Source organism: Tursiops truncatus, chromosome 4 (genome assembly GCF_011762595.2).
Source record: "Tursiops truncatus isolate mTurTru1 chromosome 4, mTurTru1.mat.Y, whole genome shotgun sequence".
Classification (NCBI taxonomy): domain Eukaryota; kingdom Metazoa; phylum Chordata; class Mammalia; order Artiodactyla; family Delphinidae; genus Tursiops; species Tursiops truncatus.
This window is the reverse complement of record NC_047037.1, coordinates 74,128,296-74,152,162: the sequence shown is the minus strand read 5'-3', so window position 1 is coordinate 74,152,162 and position 23,867 is coordinate 74,128,296. Positions and strand designations below refer to the sequence as shown.

The following is a 23,867-nucleotide window of genomic DNA, read 5'->3' as shown; positions in this document are numbered from 1 at the left end:
TCTGCATTTAACCCTTTCAGAGCAGTTCTTCCGCTTGATGTCCTGGACCCCAGGCTGGGACTACTGGGAAAGTTATTTAGTAGAGGAATTTGCCTTTGCTTAAGTCACTTAATTATCTTGAGGGTCCCACATGTAGAATGTGAAATACTTGAACATTTCATTCTCTTTCCATTTTCTTGTACCACTTGTTATTGATTGTGGACTGAAAATGTTTTGGGACCAAGTTGCTAGGTGGCAATGACACTAGTAATATTGGGGACCAGTATTTGCATAGGACTTTATATATTTCAAACCACGTTCTGATTCTTATCCCATTTTACTCCTCTACTAAGCCTCATTTACAAACAACTTGAGAGATGGGCATGGCAAGAATTTTCTTCCTCTGTATGGCATTGGGGAGATGGAGAGGCAAGGTTCTCACCCAAGTGTATAAGAAGGTAACAGAACAGGGACTAGACCTTGGTCCTAAGGACTCAGCTCAGCACCCCTTATACTTTTATAGTCACTTGTCTCATTACTGGAGTCTGAAGGGCATCCTTTTCGTGTCCCTAGTGATTCCGGGGAAATCACCCTCAAAATCTGCAATCTGATGCCCCAAGACAGCGGTATTTATACCTGCGTAGCAGCAAACGACCACGGCACCACGTCAACGTCTGCTACCGTTAAAGTGCAAGGTACAGTCTCTTGGATAGTCAAACCTTTTTTGTGCTTTCTTTTTAATATTCATTTTCTAATTCTGGTAAAATACACATAACATAAAATTTGCCATCTTAACCAATTTCAGGGGTACAGTTCAGTAGTGGCAAGTACATTCACACTGTTGTGTAATCCATCTCTGGAACTCTTTTCATCTTGCAAAGCTGAAACTCTGCACCCGTTAAACAACGACTCCCCATTCCTCCCCAACCCCGGCTCCTGGCAGCCACCATTCTACTTTCTGTCTCTATGAATTTGTGTTAGCCAGACATTTTAACTGGACATTACAAGGGACCCCTGAGACCTGGGAAAGAAGAGGTACATTGTGAAAGTTCCAAAGCAAAGTTCCAGCAAATGGGAACAGAATGAATCTTTGATAAGAGCTGGCCGGGCCCTACCGTACACCTCCTAAAGCCTAGTTCTCTGACCAAGCTTTCTCTCCAGGGTGCAGCATTTAGTCCGAAGGAAGAACTTCTGACAGCAAGGTACATCTCCCAGCTCTCTCTCGGGCCTAGGGAAAGGTGTGCCACTCGGTGGAGAAGGTCATAGGAAACATTTGAGACACAGGTTAGGTGTGTCAGCCTTGGTGTAAAATACCAAGTTCTGCAGAAGTAGCATTTGACCCTAATTTCTGTCCCTGTAGGTGTTCCAGCGGCCCCTAACCGCCCCATTGCCCAGGAGAGAAGCTGCACCTCTGTGATTCTCCGCTGGCTGCCCCCATCCAGCACGGGAAACTGCACTATTTCTGGTTACACTGTGGAGTACAGAGAGGAAGGTGCGCCGTCTCCCCCTGCTCTTCTTTTTCTATCTTCTCTTTCTCTTAAGGAGGGCCTTCAGAGTCATAAAACTATTTGCCTCTAAGCCTTTCATCAGCTATTCCTTCCAACTATTGTCTTCCAACTCAGCACAAAGGCCTCAGTGCCGGGCTACAGCCACCTTTGATCTCAAAACACCCAGCAGGGTTTTTTGCCAGAATAATGACTCATGGCAGGTTGCAAAGCACCTTCACGTGCACTTCTCTGCTTAACCAGCCCGATCACTCAGACAGGGACCATCGGGCCTATTTTACAGATGATGAGGTTAAAGCTTAAAGAAAGTTAAGAAACACAAGGCTGGGGTTCGTAAGAGGCAGAGCTGGCCCGAGAACCCAGGTCTCTAGTTTGCTAATCTGTGATCTTTCTCCCAGAGAAGTAACTAGGGTGGCAAAAGCAGAGGTCTACCCCACCTCTGCCCCCCAACTTTACCCCCAGACAAACTTTAGAGACCCCTATAAATATATATATATGATGACTTTTCACATTGTTCAGTTTTTAAATTTGTTACATTTACATGCTGAGAGTGCATACATTTCCTTAGCAGTTAGAAACAACTATTATCCAGAAGAATTAGTTGAAATGAGAAGCTGCCAGGTAGCTCTAATTGTTAAAGCAAAACACCTCTCTGAGCCGTGTGAAGTCACACACCTGAATTGAAAGCAACCGCTGGCACCTGGAACCAGAATCCTCTGTTTTACTCTCTGTTACTCCTCTTATTTTAACCCTTCTTTCTTCTCTTAAACAGGCCCTCTGCAGTTATAAAGCTGTTTACGTTTGCCTCTTTCTTTAGCTGTTCACTGTGTCTCTCAACGCAGCACAAAGGTATCGATCGATGCTGAGCTGAGAGACGTCTCTCTCCAAGCCTGTATTTCCCTTAGCATTATTCAGGTCATAGTTTATAAGATGAACTAAGTTCTCTTGGGAAAGTTATTTAATCATTCTGAGCCTTGGTTTCTTTATCTGTAAAGTGAGATTAATCCTCCCAACCTCATAGGATTTCTGAGGATTTAAGTGAGAAGGTTAAATGAGAGAATTATGGGAAGACTCCTTCCGCAGTATTTTACATGTACCTACTGCTCCCTACATGTTCCTTTCTGTTTCAATTTCAAAATGCATATTTTCTCTCACTTTGTTATTAATTCACAATATACTTTTCTGGCCTTGTTAAAAATGTGCCGTGTGTGCTTCTGTAAATTCTGCATGCTCTATGCAGAATTTTCACTCTCCCATGTGCCCATTTGAAAATGAACAGACTCTACAGGCCAGCTGCTTGTACCGCTCTCATGACGTGTTCAGTCTTTTAGGAAATTGAACCCAAACCTGCCACAGTTAGCCCACAGGCTCTCAAGGCCCGAGGCAGTGACCACAACTGTCCCTTGAATGGAATGTGTCACTTTTCCTTTCTTTGTTCGCTAAAGGTCTTTGAAACAATGTGCCTCTGGCCTTTCCTCTTTCCTTCTCCTCGGAAACTGTGCCCTAGGTTCCCAGGCCTGGCAGCAGTCGGTAGCGTCGACCTTGGACACTTACCTTGTCATTGAGGACCTCAGTCCTGGGAGTCCTTATCAGTTCAGAGTCAGTGCCAGTAACCCCTGGGGGATCAGCCTTCCCAGCGAGCCCTCAGAGTTCGTGCGACTTCCAGAATACGGTGAGTCCCAGCCATGCCCAGTACCCCAGGCGATAGAGACAAGACACCTGGCCGACTGTCACATACTCACTGGCACTGGCTGCCCACTGGCATGTCACTGCCCACTGGCAGTGTCAATAGGCCACGGAGCTAGAGGTCACCTGGATTTGCTTGTCGGCTTCTGCCAAGTAGCATTTCAGAGGCCTCACGAAGGGTGTTTCCGTAAAGTACAGGGCTCAAGTTAGAGCTGCCACCCATGTCTACCCTGGGCCTGCCAGGTTCCTGGGCACCTGTGTGCGTCTCCAGGGACCAAGAGGGGCAGGCAGGGGCCGTGAGTCGCATGGGTGCTACCAACCCTCTTCTGAGACGGGAACACTGAGCCACCTCTTGCCTGGAAACCCCTGAGGCAAAATGAGTACTCAATAGTTTCTCCACCCCCAACCCTCCCACAATGTCTTGTTTCAACATGGATATGTTTTTACGTGGATGTGTTGAACAACTAAGATACGCATTTAACTAGCTGCACATGAGTATTTTACAAACGTGGTTCTTATTTTGCCCCCCTATTCATTAGCTCATCAAGCCACCTTGGTCCCTGGGACATTTTGTAAGAGGAAACTTGTTAACCTAAAGAAAGCTCCAAATAGCAAGGTTTGGGGCAGGGCAGGGCAGTGGGCTGTGTACATTGGGGCAGGGAGAGGAGGTCACTGTAGTTAAAAGACAGTGAACCTGTGTCTTGGGGTTAAGGGCATCCTGGAGTCTCAAGAGGAGCTGTGGACCCTCTAGGGCCCCGGGCTGCAGCCCCGCCCCCGTGGTTAGCTCCGGAAATGCTCCCCAGGCCTCTCCCCACTGCCAGCCGGGTTCAGCTCTGCTCCCAGGGGCCTGTGACTCACTGGGAAACCTTGGCCCCAGTTCTCTATTTCCTGAGAACTCAATATGGGTAAGCCATGTCCAGGCTCAGCCCGGCTGTGCTCTGGGCAGCCTGAGGTGACCGGAGTCAAAAGAGACGTGCTGCAGGCTTGACTACTCTTCTCCCAGGCCACTGCCTAAATCCCGCCCAGGGATGACCGCTGCTTTTTGTGAGCCTTGCTCCCCAGCAGTCAACACAGATAGATATTTGTGTGCGTGCTTGTGTGTGTGTGTGTGTGTGTGTGTGTGTGTGTGTGTGTGTGTGTGTGTGTAAATCATTGCCAGGGAATTAATGCATCATACAAGGTAATACCACCGAAGATTTGGGGTTAGGCTAAATCACTCAATACACCAGATAAGCTCATTCATGCTGAGAACAAAGGAGTGAGAAAGCAGTTTTTAGAATGTTTGGAGCACTTTTGTTTCCTTTTCCCCTTGGCCGTATAACTCTTCCCCTTTCCTCTCTGCTGCAACCTCCCTGCAGCCCTGATTCTCACTGGCTTTTCTAGGCCTTTCAAAGTGTTTTTCTTTCTCCCTTTTAATTTTTTCTAGCAGACTTCTATTTGACAACATCCGGAAGTTACATCTCTGATTGTTCGGAGTTTTCCCTTCGTTTATGGAGATGGTACAGGGAGTCTGACTCTGTCATGTCAGTTTCCCCTTGGATAATATTTTTTTAAGATAACATTTCAGAGAATTGTGGCATTTTCCCACTGAGTTAGATTCCATATTTAGTCATGAGAATTGCTTTGGGGGTGATGCTGGAGCTTTTCTGTTAACCTTTTCGTTATTCTTATATGGCTTTCTCAATATTATAAATGGATTCTTTCTCTTCCAAAGATGCTGCGGCTGATGGTACCACCATTTCTTGGAAGGAAAATTTTGATTCAGCTTATACGGAGCTGAATGAAATTGGAAGGTAATAACCCAGTTTTCTGTTCCTTTATTCATGAACACTTAAAAACATCACATGATAATAATGACTTCTTGTTTTGTGTTTCTTTCACTAAGGGCATTTTCTCTATACTAAGAAAAAACTAGAGTATTTATGTGTATTTTCTATGGTTCCTTTTCTAACTGCTTACATTAAAGTTCTCAGCCTTTCTACTTTTCTAATATAAGAATTTAAGGCTCAGTCATTTCTTCAAAGTACAGTTTTAGCTAAATCCTCAGTTCTGATGTGTGGCATTTTCATTATTCAGTTCTAGGTATTTTTCCTTCAACTATGATTCTTTTCTTTGACCCAACTGTAGAACTGTTTTAAAATTTCCAAATGTATGAGATTTTTAAAAATTGTCTTCTTGTTACTGATTTCTAATTTAATTGCTTTGTGGTTGGAGAATTTGGTCTACATGATACTGATTCCTTGATTTTTGTTGGGACTTGCTTTGTGAGTACTATATGGTCAATTTTCATAAGAAGTTCCATGTGTTCTACAGAAGAATACATAAGCACTAATTGTTGGATACAGGTCTCTCTCTCTCTCTTTTGGTTAGAAAAATGTGTCCTCGAAAATGAAAAAGGATAGAAATGTGACTTTTAACAGAATAGTGAAAAATAATGTATCACCTGTCTCACAAAATCGTTGATGGGAAGGTTTTACATGCCTGTGATGTATTGGTCTCCAGGAGGTCTAGGTGAGAGAATGTGGGTAGATCTTACAAGTCACCCACCCTCCTGTGATGTGTAAATAAAAGAGCACTCACTAGCAACGGGCCATTAGCGTCCTCTCCATCTCTGATTGACGGCTCTCAATGAACGGTAAAATTTCCTACGTGGTTGTGACAGAGGTTGTGGAGAGAGCAAATATGTTCGTTATTCCCATTTCTTAGGCAGGAGTAACAATGTAATTCACTGCCTTTTGTTACAGCTCCTTTCATCAAAAACCAGCTTTAGCTCTACTTTCCTATCTTCTTTGTGTAGCCAAACAGAAAAGATAAAGCCAGTGGAAATTGACATGGTGATGATGATGAAGCTTTCTGAGTAATATAGTATTCTGGATACCATGCAGATAGTATACAAAAGCTATTTAAGCTAATCCTTACACCATGAGGTAGTGTTTGAGTAGATTTCCAGTAAAGGAAACTCAGGTTCAGGAGGTCAAGTAACTTTCTCAAAATCCCATAACTAGTACGTGTAGAACCAGGATTCAAACCCTGGGCCACCTGCCTTTAAGCCTGTGCTAGTTTTACTAATATATGTTGTTTCTCATCATAGCAATTTTTGTCAAAAATAAGTTCTAGTAGTTGAAATCTAGTTTTCTCCATGATATTAAAGTTTGTGAAGCTACATATGACCCCAATAATAAGCAAATCAAATCCCCATCTGGTTCTAAATGAAATTGGTTCCACCACCTGGATGTACTGGTTAATTCCTCCCCAAGGCCTGTATTTGCTGTTGATAGCCATAGGCTAAGGACTGTTTTACATAGAAGAAATGGACGTTTTGATATTTCTTAAGGGGAAATCAATTTTCTGATCTGTTCCAAGCAATTGATTTTTTTTTAAATTTCATCTCCAATAACCTGAAGCTTTCCCTCTCTCCCAAGTAGTATCGTCTTCATCTTTTTAGAAGATCCTTTAAAATGCTATATATTAACAGAATGGAAATAAAACATATAGATACTTACATGAGATACATAAAAGATATCTGTGCCAGGGCCATGTAAGTGAGTCAGCTTTCTCCATCACACCTAAACCTAAAATTCTAGATCTATATGACTATCTTGTTAAAAATAGCTCTCCAGTAATTAAGTATTACAAAAAACAAGAAAGAAATAGCTTCACTCCTATAGCCCATCCATAGAAGCAAAGAGCACCTAAGCATGCCATACTTAACCAGAAATAAATTATATAGGCACCACTGCAGCTTAAAGAAGCCAAAGACTTATCCCTTGGGAATGCTACCTGGTTACCTGTACAGGATCCCAAAAGGTAGCGGTACCAGGCCTCCAGGTAAGGATGGCAGGTTGAACACAGGCATCCGTTTTCATTCCCTCCTGAGACTTCACTGAATCTACAGTAAAGGATTTTTTTTAAGCAGGCACGTAAAGATGAGGACATTGGAAGAAGAGATAGCAAGTATTAGAAGCAGAAAAGGAGGTGAAAGTGGCAAATGACTAAGAGACCTGAGAAACTCAGTCCAAGTCAGTTATGGGGTCAAGCGAGAGCCAGTGCAAGTTTTGCAGCAGAATTCCCGGAAGCCTCAGGTGTTGGAAGCCTCCAGTACCTCTGGAAATATGTGTAATGAAGATGCTAAAATTGGAAGGGTTGTCTGAACCTTGTGTGAGAAGAAATTGTGGCTCCAGACCTCCTCCCCAGCTTCAGGTAGCTGTGTGATTGTCCTTCCCAATCAAGGAAAAGACTGAAGATTTGTCCCCTGGAAAGGGTGAAACAGAGTGCCTCTGTTCTCAGGGACACCAGCCCCACTGAGGGCAATGGAACCATACTCCAAACAGGGCCACTGTGAGAATAGGTAAATGCTAGATTCTGAGGACCCCTGCTGTCCTACCCACCAGACCTCCAGAGGTGGACAGCCAGGGCCTCACCTTCCAGACAGAAAGTAGGAGGGTCTTTCTCTGGAGAATCTGACCAGCTCAAGAGGAAAGACTTAAAGATACTGACTCTGGAGTTTCCCCTGACAAAACAGTCCATTCAGATCACCCTACAGTGAAGGTCGAGTTGACAGGCTCCACCCACACACACAGAGCTTCCAAACAGCTTTTTAGTCCCCAGCTTTTAAAATGAGCCAACTTCTGATGCTGGCCAAGATGGAGTAAGCCCATTGTAGCCTTTCTCTCCCACTGGCTACAACCAGAATCCACGGATGAAATACAGATAGCAGCTACCTGAGCATTCTGAAAAGTAAGTAACAGATTGGGGAGTGAAGTTAACACCTGAAAAAAGACAAGGACAGTGGCACGGAGTTTTCTGGGTTATTATGTTCTGAGGGGTTTTTTGTGTTTTGTTTTTCTCCTGATCTCTTAGCTTTAACCCAAGGGTGGGCTAAATCAGTGAACTGTGCAGCAGGCACAGAGAGCAAAATCTCCAAGAGAAATCCATCTTTATGGCCAAAAGACAGGAAGAGAGCAGGGAGATTCCTATTTTTTCCCCTTTCTTCTTTCTCTTTTTTTTTTTTTTTTTTTTTTTTTTGCGGTACGCGGGCCTCTCACTGCTGTGGCCTCTCCCGTTGCAGAGCACAGGCTCCAGACGCACAGGCTCAGTGGCCATGGCTCACGGGCCCAGCCGCTCCGCGGCATGTGGGATCTTCCCGGACCGGGGCACAAACCCGTGTCCCCTGCATCGGCAGGCGGACTCTCAACCACTGCGCCACCGGGGAAGCCCCTCTCTTACTCTTTTACCCACAAGGGCATTCATATGGAAGTGTATGAGGATGCCAGAGGCTAAAACTCTTGACAGAATCCCATGTTTCTGGCCAGCGGAACTACAGAAAGTGTCCATTTGAGCTAAAGAATGTGGGAGAAATCTCAGTGAGGAGAGAGCTAAATATTTTTATAAGAATCATATGCAAAGGATTAGGAATAATAATGCTTTGAACATTAACAGTTAACATCATCAATCACACTAGAAGTTAGAAGGCAATAGAATAATTCCTTCAAATTTTGTTTCAACCTAGAATTATACCCAGAGAAACTAACAATCAAATATAAATGTAGAATAAGCATGTTTTAGATATGCAAATCTCAAACAACTTATTTCCCATGCACTCTTTTTCAGAAAAGACTGAAGAATGCATTTTACCACAAAAAGGAAAAATAGTCATAGTTTACTAGAGGTTTAACTGTGACCAACACTGACATAGTTGCAATAATGGAAACACTGAATATTGATTACAATATAATTCTCTTGGGGGGACAGGGGATGGGAAAAGTGGTTATGTGATGGGGACAAAGGAAGGAAAGAGACCAAAATCTCATCTTCTATAGTGGGATGTCAACAGATAATAACTAAAACTGAAAAGTCAAGAAATAGCCATACAAAATATACTATATTTAGAGTCATGGAAGTAAATACCTAAATAATCAGCAAAATACACTGAAGTGATATATTAAACTACCTCTAGAGGAAGAAAAATGGGGACGGGTGGAGGATGAGGCACTATTGTTTTTAATAAGAAACTTTGTTAAAGCTAATTGACTTTTCAAACCATGGGGATGCATAACTCTGATACACACAAAATATATTTTAAAAATTAAGATAGCAGTACCTTGACATAACCACTAATTCAGGAGATCTCTCCTCAGCAATCAATTGTTTTCCTGTATCCAAAGTCCTCTGGAAGGAGGTGACCTATAATAAACAAACAAGAGAGGGCGCTGTTAAAACGCAGAATGGTAGTTTATTAATGAATGATGTAAAACAGAGCTGCCAGTTTGACCAAATACTTGTTCACTAGGCCAAGAATGATGTCTGACATGTAATAGGCATTTGATTAATATTTGTCTAATACTTGCTTTATTAATTAGGGCTTTCTCTTCTTTGGGGAAAATCTATAGTAAAAAAAAAATTATTATTATCAGGAAGTTGCTTGGCGAACACAGAGCCAGGTCAAGGAGTCTGTTGGACAATCTTAGTAGTGGCCATGGTGTCTGATGCATTCGTTTCTGCTAGAGGAGTGGACTGCCCTTTGGACTGCTCATTCCTCTGCTCTTGGGTTAGGGCACCTCATGAACAGGCTTTGGATGATGCTGCCTTATCACCTCTTTGACCCTCCCTCTCTCTGCTTCCATTGCTGACCAGTTTCTCCATCTATCTCACTCTCTTACTACCTTCCATAGGCCTGCAGGTGAGTCTGGGAACCATTCTGTCTATTTCAGCTACAGTTAATTTTGTTAGATATAAAAATGGCATGGTGGTTATATATTTTCAAATGTCCTTGTCAACTACAGATGCAAACCAAGTATTTATGCAAGAAATAACATGCACTTAAAACACTCCAGATGGGGCTTCCCTGGTGACGCAGTGGTTGAGAGTCCGCCTGCCGATGCAGGGGACACGGGTTCGTGCCCCGGTCCGGGAAGATCCCACGTGCCGCGGAGCGGCTGGGCCCGTGAGCCATGGCTGCTGGGCCTGCGCGTCCGGAGCCTGTGCTCCACAACGGGAGAGGCCACAGCAGTGAGAGGCCCGCGTACCGCAAAAAAAAAAAAAAAAAAAACTCCAGAAAAAAAGGGCAGGAGGTGGGAAAAGAATAGATGAAAGGTTGGCAAAGCGTTGATAATTGTTGAAGCTGGCTGCTGGGTACACAGAAGATCTGTTCTACTATTCTCTCTACTTTTGTGTATATTGGAAATTTTCTGTAACAGAAGGATCATAAATATAAAATAAAATGAAAAAATTGCCTCTTTAGAAAATGTTTTGAAATTACCGTAAAGCAGAATTCCTCCTTCTTTAACACTGTCACTGTTATATATTATAGAAATATATTCTGTTCAGAAAAGAAAACTGAACCTGTGGTTGATGTTCAAAATGACAGAAAAATATAATGACTAAAAATATTGTTTAGTTTTTTGCATCTCAAAGAACCCTAAAATGCTAAGAAAGGAAAGATGGCTTTTCTGAATGATAACATTATAATTAAAAGTACAGAAAAGTCGATTCCTAATAAAATGTTACTGTCTAATCACTTTGGATAAAACTTCTCATATCCTTCAATAAAATGATACCTAGTTGATTGAGGAATCTTGGCAAAACACTTTCTTCCTTTTGTTTTCTAGAGGCCGGTTCTCCATAGTAAAGAAGTGCATTCACAAAGCTACTCGCAAAGATGTCGCTGTGAAATTTGTTAGCAAAAAAATGAAGAAAAAAGAGCAGGCTGCCCACGAGGCTGCCCTACTTCAGCACCTGCAGCATCCCCAATACATCACTCTCCATGACACCTATGAGTCCCCCACTTCCTACATCCTGATTTTGGAACTGTAAGTATAGGCGTCATCTCTCGAAGGTGGTCCCGAGCTATTGGGGTTATTTCTTGCCCACAATTAATGGAAATGGCAGTTACATTTCATACTATGTCTTCTAGTTTACAGAGTGTTTTATGTAACATGCACTCTCCCCTCCACTGTATAAAAACGTTATTCCCATTTTATAGATCAGAAAGTCAAGGATAAGGAAGATCATTAAAAGTAGCTCCTTAGGGCTTCCCTGGTGGTGCAGTGGTAGAAAGTCCACCTGCTGATGCAGGGGACACGGGTTCGTGCCCCGGTCCGGGAAGATCCCACATGCCGTGGAGCGGCTGGGCCCGTGAGCCATGGCCGCTGAGCCTGCGCGTCCGGAGCCTGTGCTCCGCAATGGGAGAGGCCACAATAGTGAGAGGCCCACGTACGGCAAAAAAAAAAAAAGTACCTCCTTAAAACTATGAAATGGAGAAGCTGGGACTTGAACCCACATCTCTCTCACTCCAGTTTTCATCTTCTTTCTCTTATGGACTCTTGGGCTGGGCAGGAGTTTAGGAAAAGCTTATGGACAATGGGCTTATTGACAGGGGTGGAGTTGAATTAAAGAGAGGGGTTTGTGCATCTATCTACTGCCATAGCATCCCCAATCTGCCACCCAAGAAATTCCTTTAAGGGCAGAATCTTACCCTCAAAACCTTCCACTCGGGCTTCCCTGGTGGCGCAGTGGTTGAGAGTCCGCCTGCCAATGCAGGGGACGCGGGTTCGTGCCTCGGTCCGGGAGGATCCCACGTGCCGCGGAGCGGCTAGGCCCGTGAGCCATGGCCGCTGAGCCTGCGCGTCCGGAGCCTGTGCTCCACAGCAGGAGAGGCCACGGCAGTGAGAGGCCCGCGTACCAAAAAAAAAAAAAAAACCTTCCACTCATTCCAGATTTTCTAGGGACTCAGGCAGCCATATACTTGGGGCTACGTACTGGGCCCCGGAATAGACCAATAAGGTCACATCCTTCCCACTTCTTCCCCAGGCTAAGAACAGAGATCGTGCTCTGTGGTTTAGGGAGATCTTACAGAGGCTAAAGAGAACAATCTTTTCAGAAGTATGGAGCCCTCGTAGAAATGTTGTCTGATTGGTGCTGATGAGTCCCTGCGCCTGGAGAGGAGATAGACATTTACACCGAAGACCAGTGCTGTGTCTGGCTCCACATGAACCTACGTTCCGTAGAGAAGCACCTCTGTTTATACCTTTCAACTGTCATTTTAGTCTTGCTCTTGTGTGCTTGTTAGTCTAGGTGTGTTGGGGGGGGGGCAGAGGGAGGGGTTCGAAGCAATAACTTTCTGTAAATTTATTTATGATGAAAAAAAGAAAGCCAAAATGCAAACATCTTAGGCTACATTTTTTAACTGGTTGAAAAGAAACAAGAGGAGAAAAACCATCACTGTTAGTAATTGTAATCCTTTTGTGATACTTAACTTTCTATAGCTGTGTAGTAGCTGGTAAGTTGTCACTTTGTTTTTCTTTTTTTTCAATTGATAAAAATAAGTTTAATTTATATGCACATTAACCACTTATTCTGACCTCATGCTTTACTATTTAGTCCAGTTCTTTTTTTTTTTAATTTTTATTGGAGTATAGTGAAGATTGTCACTTTGGATTTCATAAATACATTTACAAACAGCCTTTCAGAGCCTAACCTGTTTGTTAAGAGCTTCCTAACTCAAAAGGTACATTCTGTTGACAGTGAACTATGTTTGTTTACAAGTGACAACATGTTGTACTTGAGTTCCAATAAAAAGTATTGTCACCTGTGTATCAACCAAGGTGGTACAGCAGACCCAGAACCTTTGCCTCTTCAGACTTGTCAATCACCATTCTGAGGGAAGGTGTTGACTACCAGGCTGCCACAGAGTTATGGAAAGAAGCTGTTCTTGGCATGGAGAACCTGGGCTCTGATTCCAGCTCTGTGATTTGGGGCAGTGTACTTAGTTTCCTGGGCCTCAGGGTCCTTAGCTGTGGATTCTGAAGATGTTTCCACTTCTCAGAGATGTTGCAGGGATTAACTGAGATGAATATTGCATTTACTATGTGCCACCCGCTGTGTAGACCTGGGCCTGGGTGGCAGGAACAAAGATGAAATGTTATATTTCTTTTTTTTTTTTTCCTTTTTTTTGCGGTACGCGAGCTTCTCACTGTTGTGGCCTCTCCCGTTGCGGAGCACAGGCTCCGGACACGCAGGCTCAGCGGCCACGGCTCACGGGCCCAGCCGCTCCGCGGCGTGTGGGATCTTCCCGGACCGGGGCACGAACCTGTGTCTCCTGCATCGGCAGGCGGACTCTCAACCACTGCGCCACCAGGGAAGCCCTAAATGTTATATTTCTTGCCCTTGAGGAGTTAGAAGTCTAATGAGAAAGTCCATAGGTAAATGAATGATTTCAGCATAGCCTGGTAAATGCATATTTTGGAGAGAGTTGTGTGAGAACATAGAGAGGGGCTTGGCTGGACTTGAGGTTCAGGGAAGATTTGTGGAGAGGCAGTACCTGAGCTAAACCCTGGTTATGCCATGACTCTGGGTACCCCTTTGGTGGCCATCTAAATTGCTGGTAGAGCTTTTCTCTACCAGGCAACCGAGGTTCTGATTCCCTAGTCTAGGGAGGGACCTGGGCATCTGCATTATCTAAGCGCTCTAAGGATGAACTTGGTGGCTGAGACTTTCTGGTCTCGGAGTAGAGCTACTGTTAACTTCTCCCTAAAACGCTCTAAGAAGTTCAGGGGGCTGCATCTAACAAGCCCAGTCGTACTCCACTCCATGCTCACCACCCCTATCCCACCCTGGCAGGGTCAGGGGAAGGCAAAGGAGGCCTTCATGGGACCTAGCCTTTAATCCTGTCAAGGAAAGTGGGAGAAGAGAACAAGTTTGTGGGAAGGAATAAGCTAGAGAAGAGAATGGAAACTTGGCAGGGGGATGTCAGCTGTGTTCAAAAGCAGTTTCTGATTCTGGCTCAGGCTCCTCTGCCTGGGCCTTTCCTGGGGATGGGCCTCCATGGCCCAATGCATATTAGAGACCAGCTGCCTGACATCTGGTCACTCCCTGCTAAAGAGGGCCCAGAGCACCCGAAAATAGTTGCCATTTATTGCACACTTACTATTGCTACCAATTATGCTTAAATGCCTCATTGTCTCACTTGATCCTTGGACAATCCTCATAATGAAACAGCTATTATTATTGTTGTTGTTGTTACTCTAAAGATGAAGAAACCAAAACACAGAGAGTTTAAATGACTTGCTCCAAGCCGCCAACCTGTTAGTGGCAGAACCAGGATTTGAATCCAGGTCTGGCTGGCCCCTTGTACCAGGCTTTCAGATATAGTTTTTAAGGTTGGAAAGTTGCCCAAGAGGGATGGGATTCAAAAGGGGGTCAAGATGCCAAGATCAGGGCTTCCCTGGTGGCACAGTGGTTGAGAGTCCGCCTGCCGATGCAGGGGACACGGGTTCGTGCCCCGGTCCGGGAAGGTCCCACGTGCCACGGAGCGGCTGGGCCCGTGAGCCATGGCCGCTGAGCCTGCGCGTCCGGAGCCTGTGCTCCGCAACGGGAGAGGCCACAACAGTGAGAGACCCGCGTACCGCAAAAAAAAAAAAAAAAAAAAAAAAAAAAAAGAAAGAATGTCAAGATCAAACTTTGCCTAGTTTCTGTTTTTCCCCAACTAAAAATTGACAAGTAAAAGCTATTTGCAAGACATATATGAGGTTCCTTGAAGCCACCAGATTCCAGTTATTCAGACAATTGCAAGATCTCTCTCTCCCTCCTTTCTCTATTTTGCAATCTAATCTCTCTTAAAGGGGTGTCAGACCTTTTTCCTTGTGAGCAGTTTCAAAAGTTAATGAAACATAATGTGTCTTAAGGTTATACAGATTTCTTCCCTGAAACATGCATGTATCTATCTATCTATCTATCTTTTTAATATAAGTTCTGAACATTGTACTAACTTTGGGCTCTAACTAAAATATGCATGTGTTGCAACATTGATCTTCATTTATAATAGGGAGTAGGAGAAATGTTAGCAAACTTACAGATTTGTGTGTGTGTTATTTTTCTGTTTTCTTTATAAACGTATTTCCTTTGCCTTTTCCTCCCTATTTTCAGGATGGATGACGGCCGACTCTTAGACTACCTTATGAATCATGATGAGCTGATGGAAGAAAAAGTAGCTTTCTACATACGAGACATCATGGAAGCCCTGCAGTACCTTCACAACTGCAGGGTTGCACATTTGGACATAAAGGTAATAAGAAGTAGCAACCCTAGCAGGGAAATGGTTAAGTCTAACCTGCCATCATTACCCTTGAGGGAGGTAAATTCTCATTTTATTTACTTACACTAGAATCCCTGTGAATATTAAACACGAAATGGGTTGTCACAATTTAAGTGTGTTATTCGTGAATTAGTGAGAACACCCCAGAGTCCCATGACACCTGGGGTTAGAGAAGGGAGGGAGGCTTTAACCACCTTGTCTAACTTTATAGACGGAATCCACTAAATGTCACCATCTTTTTGAAAAAGAAGCTCCTGTTCTCCAAAATAAATAATTTATCCTTTTCTTGATGTAGTGCGGAAGTAAGGGCTAGTTAAGAAGACATGATTTCCAATGTCAAACAACTTCCCTAAAGTACCATTTAACCTCAGGGTTTAGTTCAGTTTGAACATAGGGAATGTCCCATATACTACAGGCTTTATCAAAGAATGGCAGAACCGTGTCTGAATGGATGGAGTCCTACTGGTAGTCAAAACAGAGAGCTGAACTTGCCTTCTCTTATCCCCACCTCCTTGGATCTCCGCAGCCCGAAAACCTGCTCATTGACCTTCGGATTCCAGTGCCTCGCGTGAAGCTCATTGACTTAGAGGATGCTGTCCAGATCTCAGGTCACTTCCACATCCACCACCTGCTTGGGAACCCTGAGTTTGCTGCCCCAGAGGTGATCCAAGGCATCCCTGTGTCCCTGGGCACTGATATCTGGAGCATCGGGGTTTTGACATATGTCATGCTGAGCGGGGTCTCCCCTTTCTTGGATGAGAGCAAGGAGGAGACATGTATCAACGTATGCAGGGTGGATTTTAGCTTCCCCCATGAGTACTTCTGTGGCGTGAGCAATGCTGCCAGAGATTTCATCAATGTGATCCTACAGGAAGACTTTCGGAGGCGGCCCACGGCAGCCACCTGCCTGCAGCACCCATGGCTGCAGCCCCACAATGGCAGCTACTCCAAAATCCCCCTGGACACCTCCCGCCTGGCGTGCTTCATAGAGCGCCGCAAGCACCAGAACGACGTTCGGCCTATTCCCAACGTCAAGAGCTACATTGTCAACCGGGTAAACCAAGGGACGTAGCCGTCTCCCAGCCCTCGAGGTTTCACATGGAAGTGCAGTGTGAACCAAAGCAAGACTGAATGTGTCTGTAAATAATTCTGTTCATGATTTCACTCCACGCGGTTTTCTGGATGGAGAGATGTACCTCTTAAACCTCCTCAGTGGTTTTTCAGGGTCTGAGCAGCAGTCAAATCACCCTAAATCCAGGGACTTTTCAGAAGGTCATCCAGAAGGGATACAGATGCAAAGAGTCACGGAAAGTATTCAAAAGAGAGGCAAAGATAAGAAGAATAGCAGCTGTTATGAAATTTTAATTGCGTGTTCCAAAATGAGTGGTTAACTGGGCAAAACTTCGGCTCACTGAAGTGAGTATAAAACGTTTCCGCCTTGGCTGAAATTTTAAGCAAAAAGTTCTATTTAACAGAGATGTCATGTATGTCAACTATACTGGATTAGATTACTTAGATATAGTTTCTTAATAGGATACATGTACACATACAGTAAAATATATCGCATTCAGCTTTCAGAGTTTTATAATATAGAGATATATATGAAATCAATCGTAAGTAACTTTGAGTACTCCAGGTAAGACAGTGACTTATTTACTGAAGCATTACATTGTTTTGACTAAGCACAATTAGATGACAGGTTTTTTAGAGCATTTTATAAATCTTGTATAGAACTCTTTTACCAGAACCTGTGCATTAAGAGAAAGCAATGTTACCCTTTCGCAATCTGTGAATGAGAAGATTTTTCTCTCCGTCACAGGTATTTGACTAACCTAGGTTCTGTTTATGAAATGCTATCCCCAGATTCACTGGCAGCTCAGAGTTCATCTGGCAGGAAAGCCTGCCAGGAAATAAGTCCAAATACAGTAAGAGGTGTGGGGCTATTTTTTATGTCTACACTGGGTTTCAAACAGGTAACAAATAAAACAGGTTCATACAGAAGTGCAAATAGAAACCTTTCCTACAGTTCCTGTGAACAACATAACAATGCTTTCTGATGTTTTCTGCCGCTGCAGAATGCAGTCCTCTGAAAGCTGACCTGCTTTATTTCTAACCCCTTATGGAAGTGAAGGGGTGCTTACGAAAAGGAGGCAGCCATATAGGCCTTTTAAAGGCCTGGTCCCAAGTCCTTTCTGAAGCCATGGACTAAAATCTGATACATCACCCTAGCAGAGCATTGAGTTTTAACTGTGATTGCAATATCTATCACCTCTCAGCCACCAATATTTCCCTGGGCTAAAAGGACTAATTGCACTTTGAGGCCAACACTGCTTTCTGGTGTATATTCTCTGTACAAGATGATTATGAACTGCCCTTTTTTCCACTGGTGGGAAAAAAAAATTAAACCTGGGCATTTCATGGCTTTTTCTTCCTTTCTTTTGTTTTTTTTTGGTTTTTTTTTTTTTTAGTTTTGGGGAAAGAGTTTTTGTGTTTGTATTTGTACGTGATCCACCCTTTGTTTCCGAGAATGTGTTTCCAAAATTGCTGTTATGCGAATGATATTTTAAAAATATAACTTAACTGTTTGTCCAAATCAGGTTTAATGGCATCGCTTCTCTCCTGTAGTAGGATTGAGAAAATTCCTGCTTGCACTCAGAAGTGCAAGCAGAAAAGTTTATGAAGGATAAATAGAACTACAAACCAATCTTAATGAAGAGGAATGGTGGAAACTGAGCCTGAACGTTAATATATAAAAACACTTATTCCCACAGTGGAAATGTAGAATTAAAAATACTCATCATTCTTTTCCATTGGTAACAAAGTCAATTTCCTCATCCACCCTCCACCTCATCCCATCCAAGATTATAGATTAATAAATTAGTAGAAAGTACAAGCAATAAGACTAGATAGCACTTATGTATTTTCAGGATTAACCAAATATGTGGAAACTGACTCCGACTGTATTCGTTTCCTAGTTTTCATATGGCCCTGGGTCATCAAGGCTCCCTTCCTCAGAGCTCTCTCTTGACTAACCCTTTATATTCTTCATTCAAACCCATAGGTATATACAAATACTATATGATACAATATTTTGAAATTTAAAACATATTTACTAAAAATTCTTTTAGTAAATATGTCTTCATTATAAGATACAACATAAAAGAAGAAAGCCTGGTCCCTAGGGCACATCATGGGATAGATTACAGGCACTGAGGATTCCAGATATCTGTACAGTATGGCTTGGCGAGTTCTGTTCCATCCACTGTGGATGAGGAATAAAGAGCTCCCTGCTGAGTCATTGTGAATTTTTATGACCATGTAGGAGACAAGCTTGAGTTTCTGCTTGAGAAGGACAATGGTGTCCAGACTGCACAGGAGAGCGTTAATGAAGTCGTGTTGTCAGGAGGGCAGTTGACAGAGTATTAGGCAGAGCCAAAGCTTTTATAACAGGTTTTACATCAGAGTTGGGATGGTCCAGATGGGAGGTTGTTTGGAATCTCCCCCAAGTACACATGTTGGGGAAGTGAAGAGACAGGAGAGGAGGGACAGAGAAATGAAAAGTAGTATGACTTTGTTAACTGGACCCAAAGTACAATCATTAGAGTAGAATGGTTTTAATAGAGGCCCCAAAAGAAAGGGTGTATATTTTATATAGTTTGATAACTAAAGAAAACTAACAAGGAGTCATCCTATCTGCAAAGCTCCTGGTCCTTTGCAACAGGGATAAGATGATAGCATTCCTGGTTCAAGAATTCTCCATAGCAAGTTGGAAATAACAAGGAATCCCAGAAGATGGGGTTGGGAAATACACTTTAGGTTGCTCTGTGGGCAACTGTGGTGAGGGATGAAGGATTAGGAACCACTTTCTTGTACCTATTTTGACAGAGATATTTATTAATAGGATATATGTACACATACAGTATTTGTGGTAGAGAAGAGGGGAGAGACAAGGAAATAGTCCCCTTCTACTATAATTATGGTAGTTCTTGCAATCAAAACTTAACTAGGAATTAGTAAGAGTGAACTTCCAGTTGAAATGGGAAAAATAAATGTTGGTTAAGGTCACAAGTTTCTTGCTTGGCTTATATTCATTGCATAGGGTTTTGGGGGGGTTTTGTTTTGTAAGGGTGGGATGCAGAAAGAAGGAAACGATCAGGGACAACCCACAATAATTTTTCTAAGGTATAATAATTTACTTCATCTTTTATATTTGTTTCAAATTAAATAGATTTATATCCGCTTACAGCTGAATGTAGGAAAATTTTTAAGAAAAAAATCATAACGTTGGAGGTGTCCTTCAGGTCTCCGACAGCCATAAACACTCTTGGGGGAGTAGAGGAAGCAGAGGAAAAGCCGGCTGCACCGCTTTGTGGTTCACAAGTCTTTATAAATAGTAGTGCCTTTCAGAGGGGAGGTTGGGAGATAAAGAAGTTCATTGTATTTAGATTGACTGATACTGCAGCATTTTTTCTTTATTTTAAAATATCTTCTAAATGAAACCGTCTGAACATAGGGTGAGCCCAGGAATTCTTGAGTTTCAACCTCAGCTATTCCTGATTCGTCCTTTCTTACAGAAAGTCTTTGTTTTTTCTGCCCCAAATGTCCCCATTGTTAAAATGGGAGTTGGGGGGATGGAGGGAGGAATTAATCTCATAGGAATGTTGGGAAAATACCTTAGTTGGGATATCTAGAAAATACTTTGATTTTTTTAAAGTGCTACACACTGCCAGTGCTAAGAATTTTATCGACAGTAACTTTGAACATTCCAGGATTTCAATATTCATGTCTTTAGATACCATTTGAAAACCCATGAGATTAAATTCTATAAATTAATTTTAATTGGAAGTACTAGGTGCTCTTTGTCTGAATGTTATTTGGTCTTAGCCTGTAATTTCAATCATTTAAAAGCTTGTGTACAGAAAAAGGTTAGGAGAGCTGATGAAGTGTTTGTCAATAAACTGTTTTCTCCAGTATGTCTTATGGCAGAAGCAAAGAGTTAGATGCCCTCCAAAGCAGCCGTGACACTCTTCTCAAGCTTTATGCTCTAGAAAAATTGACAGAGAAGAGCCCAAACAGCCACTTTCCTCACTGGGAGGGCAGAAGTGAGAATAAAACATTTTCTGATATCACAACTCATTTCTTCAGATTCTCACAGGTATCTATAATGAGGAAAATTAAACGTACAGGTGTAGAAATGAATTGGACTCTTAGTTTTCAGAGGGAAAACCTTGGATTTTTTTTTAAAGATAATTAGGTGTTTCAGGAGTAGCATATTTGCTTTTCCATAGTCTCCACGATTTAGTGCCCGTGAGTTAGTCGTTACTTTTTTTTTTTTTTTTTTTTTTTTTTTGGGGTACGCGGGCCTCTCACTGTTGCGGCCTCTCCCGTTGCGGAGCACAGGCTCTGGACGCGCAGGCTCAGCGGCCATGGCTCACAGGCCCAGCCGCTCCGCGGCATGTGGGATCTTCCCGGACTGGGGCACGAACCCGTGTCCCCTGCATCGGCAGGCAGACCCTCAACCACTGTGCCACCAGGGAAGCCCAGTCATTACTTTTTTCTTGCCCTGTGGAAGAGCATGGAAATTTAGATTTGTGAGAATATGAGGGAGCAAATATGTCATAAACTAGATGGTGGTTATTTCTGTGTATTAACTAAAACCTTGTCCCATGAATTTGATAGAAGAGGAAATATTTCAAACATAAGGTGTCTCTATAGTAGGGCAAAAGTGCAAACTCACCACTTCCTTGTTCAGTTTTGAGGAATGTGGGCCTTATTTATTTCTCTCCTGTGTAGCATCTCTGTGGAGTCTGGGTTAGGCAAACATAGTATGTGGGCTTTCAGTGTATTTATTTACATTACAGTTTTTCTTAACTATTTAAAATCTAGGGATCATTTGGAAATGAATGATTAAACCCAGGTTGGAGTTAGGAAGGATAAGGTTTACCAGTTCTCCACTAAGGAAAGGAGAGCTACCACATTAATATCCATTTTCTAAAAACTATAAGGCTCTCAGTTGTTTCATTAATTCTAGAGGATTAAAAATGACTGAAATTTGTCCATAGCATTAGACGTCTTTCACAGAGAATATTGTGCATGTGAGAAATCTATACAAAAATAGTAGAACACAGAAATATCACAGGCCATATTTTCTATGAAAGACATTTCTTCCTCATTTTCAGTACATGTAGAAGTTAGAGGAGAGGAAAAAACAATTACTCTAAGACAAATTTTCATCTTTAAGGGACATTTATGGAAAGACTGAAATTAATACTCATGGGCTATTGTGTTTCCTGTCAGCCTATTTACTGGGAGATTCTAAAATGTCGTCCGATTTACTTTTTATTCAAATGATCAAGATGAACTGTTTATTCAGATAAATGTTATTTCAGGTAGTGAGGACGGCTGAGAAAATGGAGGGTGGTAGAAAGGAGTGCAAATGACAATTCTCAGAGTCCCAATCCTGAGGCTTAATTTAAGCAAGCGAATTTGCTAGCCCAGGAATAGCTAGTGTAATAGTTCCATCAATGCCTGATTTCCATCAAGAAATGAAGCCACATCCTGGAGTGTTATGGAGACTGTTACTGTGATGTCAAAGACTGTGGTTATGAATTTGAAGTTAACAGAACGTACATCTTCTCTTACTAACTTAAGCCATATCTGTCATCTCTGTGTTTGATTTTTTTGACCCTGGTGCTTTTTCTTCTGTTTCTGCCAAACTTTGGCCTACTCTGTGGGGAAGGTGGGTAAAACTAGTAGTTAGGACAAATGTGAAGACTGTGAAAAAACTAAACCTGTTCTTCAGAATGAGATCCTAGTCAGAGAACAGTAGTGATCAAAACGCAAACTGTTGGAAAATATGGATATATGTACATCTGTACATGTATATAGTGTATAATATGTATGTATATGTTATTGCTCATATGCAGAAATCTATCCGGTTGAAGACAGCCCAGGTGTGTCAATTTTTCTAGTAGAAAACCATCTAGGGCCATTCAAAACCATTAGGGCTGATAGGTAGAGTTAGATTCTACTCACTGGGGAATTATTTGCTGTCTTTTGAAGCCTACAAAGCCAAATGAACAAAGCTTGAAACATAGTGGGACCATCATATAGGTTATTCCTTTTACCTGGAGTCAGAAGGATCTTTATATTTGAATATTTAACAGTTGGTTTGCAAACTTCACTGGCACCTCTTGGTTTTGAGTGACCCCTCCCCACCAAGGCTTTTGAGAGTTTGGGGTGGGCATCTCTGGCCATTCAGATAAAGGGCCTTATCTGTAAGTGGACAGGTTTCCCCATAGGGACCATTATGCATATACATATACATATAAGTACGTACTTCCATCAGGCTTGTAACAATTGATTTAAAATCACTCCACAGTATTGATAAATAGCTCTATATTTTCAAGGTGCAGAAGAATTCCACAGCCTTAATTATTTCGGTGTCTTGCTGGTCTGCCTTAAGTGTATCTTCTGGGTTTTTGGTTGTCTCATTATTTTTAAATTTTTCTGCAGTTGTTCATTTTGTATGCACACAACGTCGTTTTGTAAAGGTAGGTTGTAAATATTTTATTTGTAAGTCAAAATCACTCATGTGTGATGTAAAGTGATGACCTGCTGTCTTGTTATTATTACTACGGTAAATGTTATAAGTTATGGATGAAACTTCAAAATGTACATCTCAAGTTATGCATTCCTATAAATATACTATACTAAAGATATTATTTCTGGTGGTCTTTTGTTTTCTAATTAAAACTTCTGGTAGAAAGGAGTAATTTTTTTGCTCTTCCTCCAAATATATGAAAGCCTTTGACAAGGTGAAAATATTGCGTTATTATTACATAACACGTTTTACCCAGCATTTGGAAAGAAAGCAACAATTTTGTTGCCTGGAGAAGTATTCAAAGGCATGTCTCTATCCAAAAGTGCCAAATAAGCCTCCCTGTGTGTTGTTAACTTCATTCTGATGTTTTATTTGGCAACTTTGTTAGAAAATTGGCAGGCCATTTGGGATGGATCTCACAAGTTTACACAACATATTGTGGGCTCCAGGAATCTGGACTAGACTCTGCAGACATATCAGGCTTTGAAAGAGTCTGTGTGCGCCACCCAAGTGCAAATGAAAGTGATTCATAGTACACTGTCAATTAGCTAGAGTGTGTGAAAACTAATAAAGGAAAATCTCATTTAAAGTGGAGTGAGGAAGCCCTGAAGGAGGAGCTTTCATGCACACACCAGCACATACCACCCTATGCAGCTTACTTTACATCCCTGGGCAGGAAGATGCTTACTTAACTTCCCTAGCATGACGGCGGAAGATGTTCTCCTTGCACACCAACAACGCAGCCAATAAGAAACTGTCACGACCCTGAACTCTTGATTTCCTCCAATGGACTTTCCTTCAGAGCAGCCCCTCCCAACTTCCCCTGTTTCTCTGTAAAGTAACATTCCTCGCCTTTGTTCTCCAGACTTGCCTATGTTTTGCCATAGTTTCCGTGCCTCAAACGCAATTCCTCTGCCATTCCCAAGTAAAACTCATTTTGTTGGTAAACTAACAGGCCATTTTATTCTTAAGGCTGACAAGTATTTGGGATTGAAGTATTTTG

The 23,867-nt window shown here is 42.4% G+C and overlaps 1 protein-coding gene across 12 annotated transcripts in view; it reads left to right on the top strand.

Annotated features, from left to right (window-relative positions):
• The window catches only part of KALRN (kalirin RhoGEF kinase), a 645,891-nt gene extending 622,906 nt beyond the window's left edge, over positions 1 to 22,985 (top strand). For 11 of the 12 annotated variants that reach the window (XM_033855735.2, XM_073804132.1, XM_073804131.1 and 8 more), the window contains 7 exons: positions 553 to 674; positions 1,340 to 1,471; positions 2,992 to 3,156; positions 4,885 to 4,963; positions 10,778 to 10,978; positions 15,093 to 15,231; positions 15,788 to 22,985. In XM_033855735.2, the coding sequence (XP_033711626.1) occupies positions 553 to 674; positions 1,340 to 1,471; positions 2,992 to 3,156; positions 4,885 to 4,963; positions 10,778 to 10,978; positions 15,093 to 15,231; positions 15,788 to 16,333 (1,384 nt within the window). In that variant the 3' untranslated portion in view covers positions 16,334 to 22,985. The remainder of the gene's footprint in view (positions 1 to 552; positions 675 to 1,339; positions 1,472 to 2,991; positions 3,157 to 4,884; positions 4,964 to 10,777; positions 10,979 to 15,092; positions 15,232 to 15,787) is intronic. The other variant, XM_073804135.1, reaches the window with a different exon arrangement.
• Positions 22,986 to 23,867: the final 882 nt, after the last annotated feature.